Here is an 18,282-nt window from a genome sequence, read left to right as displayed (position 1 = left end):
ACATATGTGGTGCAGACACCAGCCACTAGAGGGAGGTACAGCACTGGTGTATGATAATAGAATCACATCAACAACACCAGAACAAAACACACTGAACTTCCTCAGGAAACACTAAACAACAGAAGTCCCTCCTGTACCTCCTGTTCTTTCCCATACTGACCTATAGATGGGTTCAACGGTCAACACTGATTAATATACAAGACCCACTGTTCCTGATATAGACTGCATATATACTAAGGGGACAGAGAGAGCCTTGTGCCCGTCATACCTCAGGCACACAGTCCAGTATCCATCCTCGAGAGTAGACTTGATTGTCAGATCAGTGGCAGATCATACACACACAGTCCAGTATCCATCCTCGTGATTGTCAGATCACTTTGTGGCACTGACCATACACACACAGTCCAGTATCCATCCTCGAGAGTAGACTTGATTGTCAGTCAGAGACACACTCCATACACACACAGTCCAGTATCCATCCTCGTCCAGTCCAGTATCCATCCTCGAGAGTAGACTTGATTGTCAGATCACTTTGTGGCAGACACACTGACCATACACACACAGTCCAGTATCCATCCTCGAGAGTAGACTTGATTGTCAGATCACTTTGTGGCAGACACTTTCCAGTATCCATCCTCGGAGTAGACTCACTGACCATACACACACAGTCCAGTATCCATCCTCGAGAGTAGACTTGATTGTCAGATCACTTTGTGGCAGACACACTGACCATACACACACAGGGCTGTTCATTAAAATGACTAACTGTAGAGTAACACACACTGACCAGAAATTGTCTGATTGGTCTAAAATACAACAAACAATAAGTAGCTAACACTACTTGAATGGTGTTTATACCACCTTTAGGAGACCAGTCATAACATCATTATACTGCAATATCATTCATAAAAGCTTCACAACTTCTTCGCTAACTATTATTCATAAGTATTGTTGTTTTCAAATTCCCTTGAATACATGTTTTTTAAATGTATTGTAGAAGTTTTGAATTTTACTGTCTCAGTACCCCACCCCCTGACACACTAGTCAATCAACGAGCTGGGAGCAGCTCAACAGAGCATTAGCCTTGTAGTTTAGAGGTTCAATGCTTTGCTTAAGACAACAATGGCAGTACTTTAGCTAGATGTGCTTGATTGAGCTTGCCTGGTGCAATGGAAATAACGGAACAATGGCATTGTAACATGATAAGCAACCTTGCTTGAGACCTGAAGTCACACCCTAGCTTCACTAGCTGGTAGCCTAGTGTTTGAGAGTGGTGGGCCAGCAACTGAAAGTTGAAAAATCTGTTGATGTGCCCTTGAGCAAGGCACTTAACCCTAATTGCTCCTGTAAATTGCTCTGGATAAGAGCGTCTGCTAAATTTGAGCTAATGCCTACTTGCTCAGCTGACTAACATATATGGACTGGGTCTCAGGAGCCTGGCTTGCTGCAGTCTGACCAAGCTTCTATCATCCCTCTCACCTTGGGTCAGGAGGCTGGATGTTGGTATCGGGTCGCTCCATTGACTTGTCACTCTTCATAGGTGGACAGGTGGGAGCAGGAGACTCCACTCTCTCCTGCTTGACACAACACAACAAATAAGATACTATAGTTTATATATTTATATATTCATGAATTAGTTTGTTTTACTTTGACCTTTATTGTAACATATTTTATATGTTTTATATATGTACGTGTTGTTATTGGTTTTATATATGTACGTGTTGTTATTGGTTTTATATATGTACGTGTTGTTATTGGTTTTATATATGTACATGTTGTTATATGGTTTTTATTGGTTTTATATGTTTTTGTTATTGGTTTTATATATGTACGTGTTGTTATTGGTTTTATATATGTACGTGTTGTTATTGGTTTTATATATGTACGTGTTGTTATTGGTTTTATATATGTACGTGTTGTTATTGGTTTTATATATGTACATGTTGTTATTGGTTTTATATACGTGTTGTTATTGGTTTTATATATGTACGTGTGTTGTTATTGGTTTTATATATGTACGTGTTGTTATTGGTTTTATATATGTACGTGTTGTTATGGTTTTATATATGGTTTGTTATTGGTTTTATATGTACGTGTTGTTATTGGTTTTATATATGTTGGTTTTATATATGTACGTGTTGTTATTGGTTTTATATATGGTTTTTTTTGGTTTTATATATGTACATGTTGTTATTGCTTTTGGGCCATTGTTATTGGTTCTGGGTTGTTCCTTTGAGATGTATAGTTTAGTGGGGAAAAAACGTTTGATTTCACCAAATTTTAACATTGACTTCATAAAAAACCATCTCAAGAGGTTATTATTATTATTATTCTTCTACCTTTATTTCAACAAGGAACACAGACTGAGACCAAGGTTTCTTTTACAGCTGGGCCCTGCGTATACATGATCACACATACAGTTTAGGTACAATGATTAAAGCCATAAATCCCCCTGTGACAGGGGCAATGGAAGCTTGTTGTATTTATCTATGGGTAATGCTCGACCCGCTCAGTTTCTCACCACAAAACACCAGAAAATGGCCTAAAAAACTACAACCAACACACCTGCTTTTACACTATGATTTGACTATTAGATGTTTCTATAGAATATTAAAATGAGAGTTCAGTTCACTTAACAGGATTCATTTAAAATGAGGGACACTTTCTTTTTAACTTAAAATTAATCATCACATGAAATATAGAATAATTTTCAGAATGAGTGTCAAAGCAACAGAATAATTAGGGCTTTACAATGATGGAGAAAACCTGGATACATGTTGGGTTCATAGGGCAAATCTTCTTGGAAGTCACAGAGGGGGCACAGAGGGACATGTCAAAATGCTGAATCTTGGCACTTTAGCAAGTCTTAATTCATATGCATTTTTGTTTTGATTAATTTAATTCTATCAATGTAATCTATATTAAAGGGCACTTCATTGAATATAACAGGCTTTTAATATTGGTGCATAATTTCTACTTAAAGTATCAAAGGGACGCAGAAGGCACCCATTTTGTGGAAGGACCCATGTCATTGGTATTTGGGAGAGTGAACATTATTGTGTAGTGTGTAATGTGATGTGTTGTAGAGTCTTTAGTGTCATTAAACTGAGCCTTGGTTAGTGTTTATCCCTCAGACAGCCTTTATCTGACTCACCTCCTGCTCAGGACTCCAGGATCTCCCTCAGACAGCCTCTCTCTCTGACTCACCTCCTGCTCAGGACTCCAGGATCTCCCTCAGACAGCCTCTCTCTCTGACTCACCTCCTGCTCAGGACTCCAGGATCTCCCTCAGACAGCCTCTCTCTCTCTCACCTCCTGATCTCTCTCCTGCTCAGGACTCCAGGATCTCCCTCAGACAGCCTCTCTCTCTGACTCAGCTCAGGACTCCAGGATCTCCCTCAGACAGCCTCTCTCTCTGACTCACCTCCTGCTCAGGACTCCAGGATCTCCCTCAGACAGCCTCTCTCTCTGACTCACCTCCTGCTCAGGACTCCAGGATCTCCCTCAGACAGCCTCTCTCTCTGACTCACCTCCTGCTCAGGACTCCAGGATCTCCCTCAGACAGCCTCTCTCTCTGACTCACCTCCTGCTCAGGACTCCAGGATCTCCCTCAGACAGCCTCTCTCTCTGACTCACCTCCTGCTCAGGACTCCAGGATCTCCCTCAGACAGCCTCTCTCTCTGACTCACCTCCTGCTCAGGACTCCAGGATCTCCCTCAGACAGCCTCTCTATCTCTCTGACTCACCTCCTGCTCAGGACTCCAGGATCTCCCTCAAACCGCCTCTCTCTCTGACTCACCTCCTGCTCAGGACTCCAGGATCTCCCTCAGACAGCCTCTCTCTCTGACTCACCTCCTGCTCAGGACTCCAGGATCTCCCTCAGACAGCCTCTCTCTCTGACTCACCTCCTGCTCAGGACTCCAGGATCTCCCCTCAGACAGCCTCTCTCTCTGACTCACCTCCTGCTCAGGACTCCAGGATCTCCCTCAGACAGCCTCTCTCTCTGACTCACCTCCTGCTCAGGACTCCAGGATCTCCCTCAGACAGCCTCTCTATCTCTCTGACTCACCTCCTGCTCAGGACTCCAGGATCTCCCTCAGACAGCCTCTCTCTCTGACTCACCTCCTGCTCAGGACTCCAGGATCTCCCTCAGACAGCCTCTCTCTCTGACTCACCTCCTGCTCAGGACTCCAGGATCTCCTCAGGACTCAGACAGCCTCTCTCTCTGACTCACCTCCTGCTCAGGACTCCAGGATCTCCCTCAGACAGCCTCTCTCTCTGACTCACCTCCTGCTCAGGACTCCAGGATCTCCCTCAGATAGCCTCTCTCTCTCTCTGACTCACCTCCTGCTCAGGACTCCAGGATCTCCCTCAGACAGCCTCTCTCTCTGACTCACCTCCTGCTCAGGACTCCAGGATCTCCATCAGACAGCCTCTCTGACTCACCTCCTGCTCAGGACTCCAGGATCTCCCTCAGACAGCCTCTCTCTCTGACTCACCTCCTGCTCAGGACTCCAGGATCTCCCTCAGACAGCCTCTCTCTCTGACTCACCTCCTGCTCAGGACTCCAGGATCTCCCTCAGACAGCCTCTCTCTGACTCACCTCCTGCTCAGGACTCCAGGATCTCCCTCAGACAGCCTCTCTCTCTGACTCACCTCCTGCTCAGGACTCCAGGATCTCCCTCAGACAGCCTCTCTCTCTGACTCCACCCTCCTGCTCAGGACTCCAGGATCTCCCTCAGACAGCCTCTCTCTCTGACTCACCTCCTGCTCAGGACTCCAGGATCTCCCTCAGACAGCCTCTCTCTCTGACTCACCTCCTGCTCAGGACTCCAGGATCTCCCTCAGACAGCCTCTCTCTCTGACTCACCTCCTGCTCAGGACTCCAGGATCTCCCTCAGACAGCCTCTCTCTGACTCACCTCCTGCTCAGGACTCCAGGATCTCCCTCAGACAGCCTCTCTCTCTGACTCACCTCCTGCTCAGGACTCCAGGATCTCCCTCAGACAGCCTCTCTCTCTGACTCACCTCCTGCTCAGGACTCCAGGATCTCCCTCAGACAGCCTCTCTCTCTGACTCACCTCCTGCTCAGGACTCCAGGATCTCCCTCAGGCTCCATTGAGTATAACACGTCTCTCCAGGAGACAAATGTCGCTCTCAGAAAGTCTCACTCAGAAAATGTCTCTCAGAAAGTGTCTCACTCAAAAAGTGTCTCTCAGAAAGGCTAACCAGTGAACACAAACACAAGACTGTGGGAAGACAATAACCAATTGGATACTGTCAGCAGAAGCCTGAACTTGTGATATTTACTGATACTTTTATATAAACAGAAATAAAAGAAAACATTAGAGAATAGTCTGTAAACTACTCCAGAATAGATGTACTTGACTAACACCTGCAGTTGATACACACTAAATCTGTATCAGAAGAAACGTATAAATATGATATATAGTTGGTCAGAACTACACTGGAGGTCCACTTCTTGGTTGTACAGCATGGGAGCTATTTTCATGTTTTAACATATGGACAAGAAGTTAAATAATAAAACCTAAATGCCGTTTTGTCCCCCTCGAGACACTACGTTTGGATTAAAGTTTTATCCTCTAGGCCTACCTGTTTTCTCTGACTTACTGAGCTTAGTTGGGTTCACAAATAACCCAATGTATCACCAATGCCAAAGATTTGTATAACTAAACAAGATAGACCACAGCTTGTCATTTCCAATGGGAACAAATGAGTCATAGCGGGCAGAAGAAGCATGCGCTAGTGATATCCTGTTGTGTTTTAGTACACATCTGCATATTTCTGTTAGGGAACGCCTACTCTGTCAAGTGGGCATGTGCAATAACTAAATTCACCTTTGCACTCCTTCTAAACAGCGCAATCTTAAAATATGTTGCAAAGGGTAAAGTCTACAAAACTTAGTACACTCATAACAGATTCTAGTTTTGAAAACAGAAAACTGTAGAGATCAAAGGTTTCATCGATGAGAAAATGTACAGAATGTCAGACAAAATCCATCTGGTTCCATCTTCTCCCACTGCCCACCAGTGGGCTTCCTCTCGTCATCATGTTTTGTAGTGAGTGGAAACACCAACAGGATGCTTCACATGTATCCAGTGATATATCATCCAGTGATATATGATATATCGGTCTCATTGCTCTATCCGTGCCAATGCAGTAAGTAAGCAGGATTCAGGCAGCCATATTGGATTAGCAATCAACCAAAGTTTAGGGTGTCAAACTAAATTCCTGGAGAGACATGTGTCTGCTGGTTTGTTATTTCCTTTCATGTGTCCAATGAAGACCTAGACAACCAGCTGAGGGGAGTTCCTAACTAATCAATGAATTACCTTAATTGATCAATCAGTACAAGGGAGGTGCAAAAGTCCACAGACACCCGAGACCCTCGAGGACTGGAGTTTGACACATGCTTTAGGCTAATACACAAAGATCCCTATCAAACATATAGGAGATTTACATGCAACAAATAGACAAGACAATATAAAAGACAGGAGTGTATGTAGTTTACTTAAAGAACATTTTAATGACAATCAGTCCAGATGGAGAAGAGAACAGTAAAGTTATGAGAAAAGCCTCTACATGTTGCTAGTGCTGTACAGTCAGAAAGAGAGACATAGAAAGACCAGGGACACACTGAGAAAATAAAAGCTACTTCATTCAACCATTTTGGTTTTGACATTAGTTACCAGGTGGTTGTTACAAGTATTATGGTATTTACATAGTGCAAAGGACACACTGGTTGTCATGGCTCCAAAACACACTGATGAGAGTTCGTTACTGAGAAACCTGCACACAGCCAACGTACATTTTAGTACTAGACACACCGTCGTTATCACCTGTATCAGGGCTCAATTCAACTCATTCATCAAATCCTCATATAAAACATGGTCAGTTTTCAATTGACATACGTTTTTTTTCTCAATTACATTTGTCAGTTGAATTTCAATTCACTTCCTGAATTGAAAATGAATTGACCCAACTCCTGACTGTCTATTTATTACACAACTCCCTCTCATCCCTCCTTCCTTCATATTGCATATGACCCAGCATGCCACTCCTATACATGGCATCCTCCTCCTCCATCTAATAATACATGACTTGATTTCTATCATTTCCCATCAAATTACATCATCAACTTACTCAGATGTTTTTTATATCAAATGGCTTTAAGAAAAAGGTGATTGGGGTGTTTAATACACTGTAGTTCAAACATTTTAATTGTTCACATTTTATTTACATGGTTATAACTGGTGAGGTGGATAATTAGTTCATGAATATTCAGAGGCTCCTGTGGTGGCTCCTCCCTTTGACCCCTCTGTTACCAGTGAGTCACATGTCCTGGGTCAAGTTGGACTACCTGTCAGCTTCAAACCCAAATAGTCTCTGATAATAGCTAGTTACAACTAGTTACTGCCCACCCCAACAAACACGCCCACGCTGCCACCGGTCAATGGACTGGGACCTAAACCAAAAGAAACCAGAGGCTATAGTAAAACACAGAAGTCAGCTAGCAACAACAACAAACAATCCACTCAGAAAACAACCCCAAACAGATGAACACTTGTCAATATTATCATTAATATTACAGGTTAAAGAGTCTCAGAAACAGCTATACAGGTTATGTACATCAGACATTTGTTCTGGCTTCAGTTACTGTTAGTATGTCATGTGACATGTCATATCATTCATGTTTTCAAGGGACACGCCATTATTTTTTAACACGCCATTTGCACATTAGTAGACATTGGTTTGGTCCTGGAGATAATGACTATGAGGTTAAAAAGTGGTGATATGCCCCTTTAAAATCCCACCCACTGAAAATAATACATGATTACTGTGATGGTTAACCAATGTCAGAAACACATGTAGGTTTGCAAATTCCAGCAACTTTTCCGAAATCCCAAGGTTGGAGGATTACGTATTTTCTGCTTATTCCCAATGGATTCTGTGAACCTTCCAACCGGGATTCCTGGAAAAGCGGGGAATTTTGTAAAATCCTGACAAGGTTTTAGATTGGTTTTGGGAGACAGAGAAACATGGGAAGGATGACAACAATGTAACATAAGTCTTGATGATGGGACAGAGACACACACTTCCAGCTGTAAACTCTCAGCCCTGCAGGGGCTCAGCAACCTTCTGCTTGGACTGAACCACCAGAGCTCCATGATGATGGGACAGAGACACACACTTCCAGCTGTAAACTCTCAGCCCTGCAGGGGCTCAGCAACCTTCTGCTTGGACTGAACCACCAGAGCTCCATGATGATGGGACAGAGACACACACTTCCAGCTGTAAACTCTCAGCCCCGCAATAACCTTCTGCTTGGACTGAACCACCAGAGCTCCATGAATAACCCAGGGATGACAGAGGGAGACTTCTCTTCTAGTTAGTCTGTAGTCAGCAGTCTCACTGACAGGTCTATCATCTGGAGGGCTCTGCACTCATACAGACAGAAGGGAAGCCTCTCCTCACAGCCTCTTCCTATCCTGGGGAAAACTGGAGTGGTGGGAAGGGAACCAGGGCTTCCCTTAGCCAGACCAGACAAGCCCATTCCATGTCAGACCAGACCAGTCGATGCCAGACCAGTTTAGCTGAGGCGGAGGATGAGAGGAACAGAGGAGTCTATCCATCAGAGAGACCAGGAGAGATAATGTTGTCTGTAGTTTGCAGGTTGGTCTGTGTGTGTGACTGCCTATCTGTGTGTGTGTGGACTGCCTGTGTGTGTGTGTGTGTGTGTCTGATTCCTGAGATAATGTCTGAAGTCCAAAGTTACAGACAGAGAGAAGAGGAGAGTTGCTGGTTCAACTGTGAGAAAGAGGGAGGAGGGGGGGGTGATAGAGGTGAAAGAGTGCAGGTTTGGGGAAAAGGTGTGAGGGGGGGGGAAGACAAGTGATGGAGTGTACACAGATGGAGTGACAGTGTACACAGAGCAAATTTAGCGAGAAACAAAAGAGAGAGAGAGGGATGAATGAGGTCTCATCAGCCAGTGATATTATTGGCCTCCATCTTCTCCGTCTTCTCCAGCCGTCTCTGTGACATCAGCAGAATCCAACTCCTCTTCCTCCTCACTCTGCACTCCCTCCTCCTCACTCTGCACTCCCTCCTCCTCCTCTTCCTCTGTGCTGTCCTGGCTCTTCCCCAGCTGAAGGTTCTCCAGCGTCTTAGACACCCAGGACTCAATACGGCTGATGACCGCAGGCACCTCCACAGAGATGGGCTCTGGTGTGTACTCTTCCTCCTCCTCCTCCTCTTCCTCCGCCTCCTCCAGCATACCGGGGACCAGGGTGGAGGTGGTGGAGGTGATGGAGGAGTTGAGGAGGTCCCTGCAGCTCCCATCCAAACTGCCCGTCTCCGTGCTCTGCTGGGAGGCCAGCTCCAACCGGTCGTCTGCCCGGCCCTCCTCTCTCCCCCCGGGCCTGAGCCTGGAGCAGGGACGGCTGCTCTGAGCTGGAGAGTAGTGGAGTAAGGGCTGCGGTTGGTGGTGGTGGAAGGGGGCTGGTTGTCTCTCTGCAACCCAGAGGAAGTAGCAGGATGGCTGGGTTTAGCCTCCACAGGCTCCAGCCCATCTGACGATTCCACCATACTCCTCCAGTTGGTCTCTGAGGAGATACATTTCAGATTATATTCACATGTACAGAGAGAGACCTCTTTGATCTCAGAGATGGGTCAGAGTCAGGGTTAAAGGTTCATCTCTTACCGTACTCCTTCTCGTTGACCTCAGAGATGGGTCAGAGTCAGGGTTAAAGGGGACCAGGGTCATCTCTTACCGTACTCCTTCTCGTTGACCTCAGAGATGGGTCAGAGTCAGGGTTAAAGGTCGGGACCAGGGTCATCTCTTACCGTACTCCTTCTCGTTGACCTCAGAGATGGGTCAGAGTCAGGGTTAAAGGTCGGGACCAGGGTCATCTCTTACCGTACTCCTTCTCGTTGACCTCAGAGATGGGTCAGAGTCAGGGTTAAAGGTCGGGACCAGGGTCATCTCTTACCGTACTCCTTCTCGTTGACTTCAGAGATGGGTTCAGAGATGACGGAGCAGAAGGAGATGGCGGAGGCAGCGGAGGGGTTCCTGGAGTGGCCCATGTGGTGGGTGACCTTCTTGACGTTCTTCAGCGCCTCCTCAGCCTGCTCCTGCTCCAGCGCTGACACCATGTCCTTGTAGGACTTACGAGCATCCTCCGTCAGAGACACTAACCGGTTAAACAGACCCTAGAGGAGGAGAGGGAGGGGTGGCGGACGGGGAGAGAGAAAGACATAACATCAAGACTTTACACACTTCCATTTGCTTTTTGTTACAGTATTAACAGGCGTTATAAACACGCAGACAGGTTGTGTTCAACGTCTTACCTCTGCTCCAGAGAAGTTGAAGACGCCCACCACACTGACAGGCACCAGTTTGTTGACACAGCGTCCCAGAGCCTTCCTACCCAGAGCAAATACAAACGGGATCTCCTGTTCTCTGGCCATGGCTATGACGTTGTACAGAGCCTCATCTAGACCCCCTGGGACATTAAATAACAGTCACTACTACTGTAGAACTACCACTATAAACAGTCCTGCTCCCTGGGCATGGCTGTCTATCATGTTTTACAGAGCCTCATCTAGACAACACACAGTCACTAGTTATGTAGAAGATTTGATGCAGCCTGTGCTGAGCATATCAATATGCTGCCGCTCTCTGGTGGACACAAAAGTGGCGATTGGGGATGAATATTTGAAATATTCATAAACTTAGCACACATTTGGAACCCCACACCCCAAGATCAGGGTGATGTTCAGATACACACACTAGCTAAACGCTTAGCAACCGCAAAAACAAAACCCCGTGTTCTTATTGGACCTGGTTGAGTAGTACACTCCGTGGTTCACTGCTTTTCAAAAAACATAACCCAGGATTAATGACAAGAATGACCCCTGACCTTTGGCCTGGATCTTCTCACAGTTGGGTGAGATGAGGACACACTTGATCTTGTGGAGCTTCATGTGTTTGGTGACCTCTCTAAGGCCCATGACCAGTCTGCGTTTGGTCTTGGCTTTGCTGGGGTCCTTCTGATAAACCCTCTCCTGGAACCGGACCAGTTCCTGCAGCAGCATCGTCACACTCTCATCTATCTCCTTATTCAACACCTGGTTACAGTACCTGGAGAGAGACACACACACACACACACAGGATAAAACACATTCATCTATCTCCTTATTCAACACCTGGTTACAGTACCTGGAAACACACACTAATATTATAAACACTTCATCTATCTCCTTATTCAACACCTGGTTACAGTACCTGGAGAGAGAGAAACACACACTCACATCATCTATCTCCTTATTCAACACCTGGTTACAGTACCTGGAGAGAGAGAAAAACACACACTAATATTATAAACACACACACACAGGATAAAACACATTCATCTATCTCCTTATTCAACACCTGGTTACAGTACCTGGAGAGAGAGAAACACACACTAATATTATAAACACACACACACAGGATAAAACACATTCATCTATCTCCTTATTCAACACCTGGTTACAGTACCTGGAGAGAGAGAGAAACACACACTAATATTATAAACACACTCATCTATCTCCTTATTCAACACCTGGTTACAGTACCTGGAGAGAGAGAGAAACACACACTAATATTATAAACACACACAGGATAAAACACATTCATCTATCTCCTTATTCAACACCTGGTTACAGTACCTGGAGAGAGAAACACACACTAATATTATAAACACACTCATCTATCTCCTTATTCAACACCTGGTTACAGTACCTGGAAACACACACATCACACTCATCTATCTCCTTATTCAACACCTGGTTACAGTACCTGGAGAGAGACAAACACACATTAATATTATAAACACACACACACATTAATCTATCTCCTTATTCAACACCTGGATAAAACACATTATTCTATCTCCTTATTCAACACCTGGTTACAGTACCTGGAGAGAGAGAAACACACACTAATATTATAAACACACATCATCTATCTCCTTATTCAACACCTGGTTACAGTACCTGGAGAGAGAGATACACACACATTAATATTATAAACATTAATCACTAATATTATAAACACACACACACACAGGATAAAACACATTCATCTATCTCCTTATTCAACACCTGGTTACAGTACCTGGAGAGAGAGAAACACACACTAATATTATAAACACACACACACACAGGATAAAACACATTCATCCATCTCCTTATTCAACACCTGGAGACAGAGAGACACTAATATTAAAACATACACCAGACTGTTAAACAGCCGTCACTAACACAGAGAGGCTGCTGCCCACATACAAACTTGAAATCATTGGCCACTTTAATAAATGGATCACTAGTCCCTTGAATAATGTTTACATATCTTACATACTCATCTTATATGTAAACTCAGCAAAAAAATAAACATTCCTTTTTCAGGACACTGTCTTTCAAAGATAATTTGTAAAAACCAAAATAACTTCACAGATCTTCATTATAAAAAGGTTTAAACACTGTTTCCCATGCTTGTTCAATGAACCATAAACAATTAATGAACATGCACCTGTGGAACGGTCGTTAAGACACTAACAGCTTACAGACGGTAGGCAATTAAGGTCACAGTTATGAACACTTAGGACACTAAAGAGGCCTTTCTACTGACTCTGAAAAACAACAAAAGAAAGATGCCCAGGGTCCCTGCTCATCTGCGTGAACGTGCCTTAGGCATGCTGCAAGGAGGCATGAGGAATGCAGATGTGGCCAGGGCAATAAATTGCAATGTCCGTACTGTGAGACACCTAAGACAGCGCTCCAGGGCGACAGGATGGACAGCTGATCATCCTCTCAGTGGCAGACCACGTGTAACAACACCTGCACAGGATCAGTACATCCGAACATCACACCACCGGGACAGGTACAGGATGGCAACAACAACTGCCTGAGTTACACAAGGAACGCACAATCCCTCCATCAGTGCTCAGACTGTCCGCAATATGCCGAGAGAGGCTGGACTGAGGGCTTGTAGGCCTGTTGTAAGGCAGGTCCTCACCAGACATCACCTGCAACAATGTCGCCTAGACAGGAATGTCAGTGTTCTGCCATGGCCAGCGAAGAGCAAGGATCTCAATCCCATTGAGCAAGTCTGGGACATACTGATTTGTACATTTCAATTAGAGTACAGTCTTGCACATCACAATATTAGATTTAATCATACATCGGCCCAACCCTAAGAGGAACACACACAGTCAGCTTAACACAGACACACGCACAATAATATTAGATTTAATCATACATCGGCCCAACCCTAAGAGGAACACACACAGTCAGCTTAACACAGACACACGCACAACAATATTAGAAAATACTCACATGCGTACATCGACCAATATTATAAAACACACACAATTGTGTAGTTCAGTAGTTTCCAACTCCAGTCCCCCCAACAGCACAGTTTTGTTGTAGCTCCAGACACCTGATTCAACTAATCATCATCCCCTCAATGAGTTAAATCAGGTGAGTTTGTCCGGGGCTACAACAACGTGTGCTGTTGGGGGACTGGAGGAGGAAACACTGGTGGAGATATGGTATGGTGTGAGGAAGAGAGGAGAGGCATAGAGAGGTCGTAGGATGTCTGACACAGTGCTTAAGGGCTGAGACAAAGGGCCGACAACCCAAGACATTAAGAAACAAAGCAGTGCCTGTCTGTGTGTACGTACAAGTCCTAATTGTATAGCCCTGCTCCAAACACCCATTGGGCGGATAGATATTTATGTTACTAAATGCTTCTGTGTTGCAAACCCACCAAATGAGTTTGTGACATTTGAACCACTAGGATTCTCAGTACCAAGCAATTTCTCTGTGTGTGTGTGTGTGTGTGTGTGTGTGTGTGTGTGTGTGTGTGTGTGTGTGTGTGTGTGTGTGTGTGAGTGAGTGAGAGAGAGAGACTCACTCTCTGAAGCGGCGGCTGTGTATCTTGGTAATGGCGTTAGAGGCCATGGGGCTGCCGATGCCAGAGGAGCCAGGGGAACCCTGGGAAACAGGTGTGATGCTGTACGGAGAGTTCTGACTGGCCGGGGATAGGGACGCGTCATCACTGGGCACGCTCAGACCGTTCTCTACAGAAAACAGACGGAGCAGAATATCACAGGGGGGTATATTAAACAACACCACGTCACACCACAGATCAGTAGGACCATTAGGTTTGCATGAATTCACTTTAAGACCAAGGGAATGGTCTAAAATGAGCAAACTCTGCCAAGGTCCCGTGTGAGGTCATCAGTGAAGTGTAGCTCCTCCTCTCTCTTACCCCTGACCCTGTACCTACCCTCCTGAGAGGCAGGTTCCCGTGTGAGGTCATCAGTGAAGTGTCCTCTTCCTCCCTGGCTCTCTTACCCCTGACCCTGTTCCTACCTCCTCCTGAGAACAGAGACTGGGTTAGACCCACACACCTTCCCTCTCTTCCCCTCACCCTCCTTCCTGAGAATGTCATCAGTGAGAACAGTGTTAGCTCCTCTTCTCCCTGTTCTTCCTGGCTGGCAGCAATCTGATCCACACCCCCTTCCCCCTCTTCCCCTCACGCTCCTTTCAGAATGATCTACACAGAGAGAACAGAGACTGGGTTAGACCAACACACACCTTCCCTCTCTTCCCCCTCACACTCACTCCTTCAGAATGATCTACACAGAGAGAACAGAGACTGGGTTAGACCAACACACCCCTTCCCTCTCTTCCCCACACTCACGCTCCTTCAGAATGATCTACACAGAGAGAACAGAGACTGGGTTAGACCAACACACACCTTCCCTCTCTTCCCCTCACACTCCTTCAGAATGATCTACACAGAGAGAACAGAGACTGGGTTAGACCAACACACACCTTCCCTCTCTTCCCCTCACGCTCCTTCAGAATGATCTACACAGAGAGAACAGAGACTGGGTTAGACCAACACACACCTTCCCTCTCTTCCCCTCACGCTCCTTCAGAATGATCTACACAGAGAGAACAGAGACTGGGTTAGACCAACACACACCTTCCCGCTCTTTCCCTCACGCTCCTTCGAGGACCAGGATGTCTTGCTCCCAGACAGACTAAACAACTTCTTTGCTCGCTTGGAGGACAATGCAGTGCCAATGACACGGCCCGCTACCAAAACCTGCAGGCTCTCCTTCACTGCAGCCAACGTGAGTAAAACATTTAAGCGCGTTAACCCTCGCAAGGCTGCAGGCCCAGACGGCCTCCCCAGCAGCGTTCTCAGAGCATGCGCAGACTAGATGCTTGGTGTGTTTACGGACATATTCAATCAATCCTTATCCCAGTCTGCCGTTCCCACATGCTTCAAGAGGGCCGCCATTGTTCCTGTTCCCAAGAAAGCGAAGGTAACTGAACTAAATGACTATCACCCCATAGCACTCACTTCTGTCATCATGAAGTGCTTTGAGAGACTAGTCAAGGACCATATCACCTCCACCCTACCTGACACGCTAGACCCACTTCAATATTCTTAACGCCCCAATAGGTCCACAGATGGCAATCGCCATCACACTGCACACTGCCCTAACCCATGTGGACAAGAGGAATACCTATGTGAGAATGCTGTTCATCGACTATAGCTCAGCATTTAACACCATAGTACCTTCCAAACTCATCATTAAGGGTCTCGACCCCACCCTGTGCAACTGGGTCCTGAACTTCCTGACGGGCTGCCCCCAGGTGGTGAGGGTAGGTAACAACATCTCCACCCCACTGATCCTCCACAAGCGTGCATTCTCAGCCCTCTCCTGTACTCCCGGTTCACCAAGAACTGCGTGGCCACGCACGCCTCCAGTGGTAGGCTTGATTACCAACAACGACGAGACGGCCTACAGGGAGGAGGTGAGGGCCCTCGGAGTGTGGTGTCAGGAAAATAACCTCACACTCAATGTCAACAAAACAAAGGAGATGATCGTGGACTTCAGGAAACAGCAGAGGGAGCAGCCCCCTATCCACATCGAAGGGACAGTAGTGGAGAGGGTAGAAGGTTTTAAGTTCCTCGGCATACACATCACAGACAAACTGAAATGGTCCACCCACACAGACAGCATCGTGAAGAAGGCGCAGCAGCGCCTCTTCAACCTCAGGAGGCTGAAGAAATTCGGCTTGTCACCAAAAACACTCACAGACTTTTACAGATGCACAATCGAGAGCATCCAGTCGGGCTATATCACTGCCTGGTACGGCAACTGCTCTGCCCACAACCGTAAGGCTCTCCAGTGGGTAGTGAGGTCTGCACAACATATCACCGGGGGCAAACTACCTGCCCTCCAGGACACCTACAACACCCGATGTCACAGGAAGGCCATAAAGATCATCAAGGACAACAACCACCCGAGTCACTGCCCGTTCACCCCGCTATCATCCAGAAGGCGAGGTCAGTACAGGTGCATCAAAGCAGGGACCGAGAGACTGTTAAACAGCCACCACTAACATTGAGTGGCTGCTGCCAACATACTGACTCAACTCCAGCCACTTTAATAATGGAAAATTGATGTAGAAAATGTATCACTAGCCACTTTAAACAATGCCACTTTATATAATGTTTACATACCCTACATTACTCATCTCATATGTATATACTGTACTCTATACCATCTACTGCATCTTGCCTATGCCGTTCGGCCATCTCTCATTCATATATTTTTATGTACATATTCTTATTCATTCCTTTACACTTGTGTGTATAACATAGTTGTTGTGAAATTGTTAGGTTAGATTACTTGTTAGATATTACTGCATGGTCGGAACTAGAAGCAATAGCATTTCACTACACTCATATTAACATCTGCTAACCATGTGTATGTGACCAGTAAAATTTGATTTGATTACACAGAGAGAACAGAGACTGGGTTAGACCAACACACCCCTTCAACCTCCTTCAGAATGATCTACACAGAGAGAACAGAGACTGGGTTAGACCAACACACCCCTTCAACCTCCTTTAGAATGATCTACACAGAGAGAACAGAGACTGGGTTAGACCAACACACCCCTTCAACCTCCTTTAGAATGATCTACACAGAGAGAACAGAGACTGGGTTAGACCAACACACCCCTTCAACCTCCTTTAGAATGATCTACACAGAGAGAACAGAGAGACTGGGTTAGACCAACACACCCCTTCAACCTCCTTCAGAATGATCTACACAGAGAGAACAGAGACTGGGTTAGACCAACACACCCCTTCAACCTCCTTCAGAATGATCTACACAGAGAACAGAGACTGGGTTAGACCAACACACCCCTTCCCTCCTTTAGAATGATCTACACAGAGAGAACAGAGACTCCAACACACCCCTTCAGAATGATCTACACAGAGAACAGAGACTGGGTTAGACCAACACACCCCTTCCCCCTCACGCTCCTTCAGAATGATCTACACAGAGAGAACAGAGACTGGGTTAGACCAACACACCCCTTCCCCCTCAGACACACATTGAGATCTATCCTCTCACCTTCTTCAGGGCGGTGGGTCGTTTGACTTTAGGGATCTCTCTCTCCTTCCCTCTCTTCAGGCGTGGAGCGCTGGAGTCCAGCATGTTGAGGGGGGCAGAGTGGGCCTGCTGGGCCTTCAACATTGATACTATACCTGACCCTGCTCCCAACCCGGCGCCTGGCCCTGAACCATGGAACAGACGGGGCTGCTGTACCCACTGGAGAGAGAGATGATCTAATCAGAGAGAGAGAGAGAGAGAGAGAGAGGGGCAATCAGAGAGAGAGAGAGAGAGAGAGAGAATCAGGGCAGACCAGAGAGACCCCTTCCCCCTCACGAGAATGATCTAGAGAGAGAGAGAGAGACTGAGTTAGACCAACAATCCCCTCACGCTCCTTCAGAGAGATCTAGACAGAGAGAACAGAGACTGGGTTAGACCAACACACCCCTTCCCCCTCAGACACACAGAGATCTATCCTCTCACCTTCTTCAGGGCGGTGGGTCAAGCAATCAGAGAGAGAGAGGAGAGCATGAGAGAGAGCAGAGTGGGCAAGCCTTCAAGTGCAGTGTATGTGTGCGGTGTGTGTGGGGGAACGGTGTGCGTCTGTGGTGTGTGTGTGGGTGCGGTGTGCGTCTGTGGTGTGTGTGTGTGTGCGTGTGCGGTGTGTGTGTGCGGTGTGCGTGTGTGTTCGGTGTGCGTGTGTGTGTGTGTGGGTGTGGTGTGTGCGGTGTGTGTGTGTGTGTGTGTGTGTGCGGTGTGTGTGTGCGTGTGTGCGTGTGTGCGTGTGTG

General features: G+C 46.2%; 1 protein-coding gene and 1 long non-coding RNA gene across 3 annotated transcripts in view; both read right to left on the bottom strand.

The window, feature by feature from the left end:
* Window positions 1-8,341: 8,341 nt before the first annotated feature.
* secisbp2l (SECIS binding protein 2-like) overlaps window positions 8,342-18,282 on the bottom strand; it is a 39,235-nt gene continuing 29,294 nt past the window's right edge. Inside the window, 11 exon segments of the mRNA XM_064990200.1 lie at window positions 8,342-9,430; window positions 9,433-9,621; window positions 10,009-10,228; window positions 10,367-10,521; window positions 10,939-11,159; window positions 13,977-14,142; window positions 14,352-14,398; window positions 14,527-14,584; window positions 14,970-15,015; window positions 17,515-17,694; window positions 17,696-17,712. Of these exon segments, the coding sequence (XP_064846272.1) occupies window positions 9,015-9,430; window positions 9,433-9,621; window positions 10,009-10,228; window positions 10,367-10,521; window positions 10,939-11,159; window positions 13,977-14,142; window positions 14,352-14,398; window positions 14,527-14,584; window positions 14,970-15,015; window positions 17,515-17,694; window positions 17,696-17,712 (1,715 nt within the window). The 3' untranslated portion in view covers window positions 8,342-9,014.
* On the bottom strand, window positions 11,169-12,031 carry LOC135556778 (uncharacterized). Of its 2 annotated transcripts, none has more exons than XR_010458052.1 (3): window positions 11,980-12,031; window positions 11,367-11,801; window positions 11,169-11,237 (listed from the first exon to the last, which is right to left on the bottom strand). It is a non-coding gene; the product is annotated as an uncharacterized LOC135556778 (long non-coding RNA). The 2 variants fall into 2 exon arrangements; XR_010458053.1 differs by lacking the exon at window positions 11,980-12,031 and adding an exon at window positions 11,859-11,894.

The sequence above is a fragment of the Oncorhynchus masou genome, chromosome 2 (assembly GCF_036934945.1).
Source record: "Oncorhynchus masou masou isolate Uvic2021 chromosome 2, UVic_Omas_1.1, whole genome shotgun sequence".
Lineage (NCBI taxonomy): Eukaryota > Metazoa > Chordata > Actinopteri > Salmoniformes > Salmonidae > Oncorhynchus > Oncorhynchus masou.
This window is presented reverse-complemented; position numbering and strand designations above follow the sequence as displayed.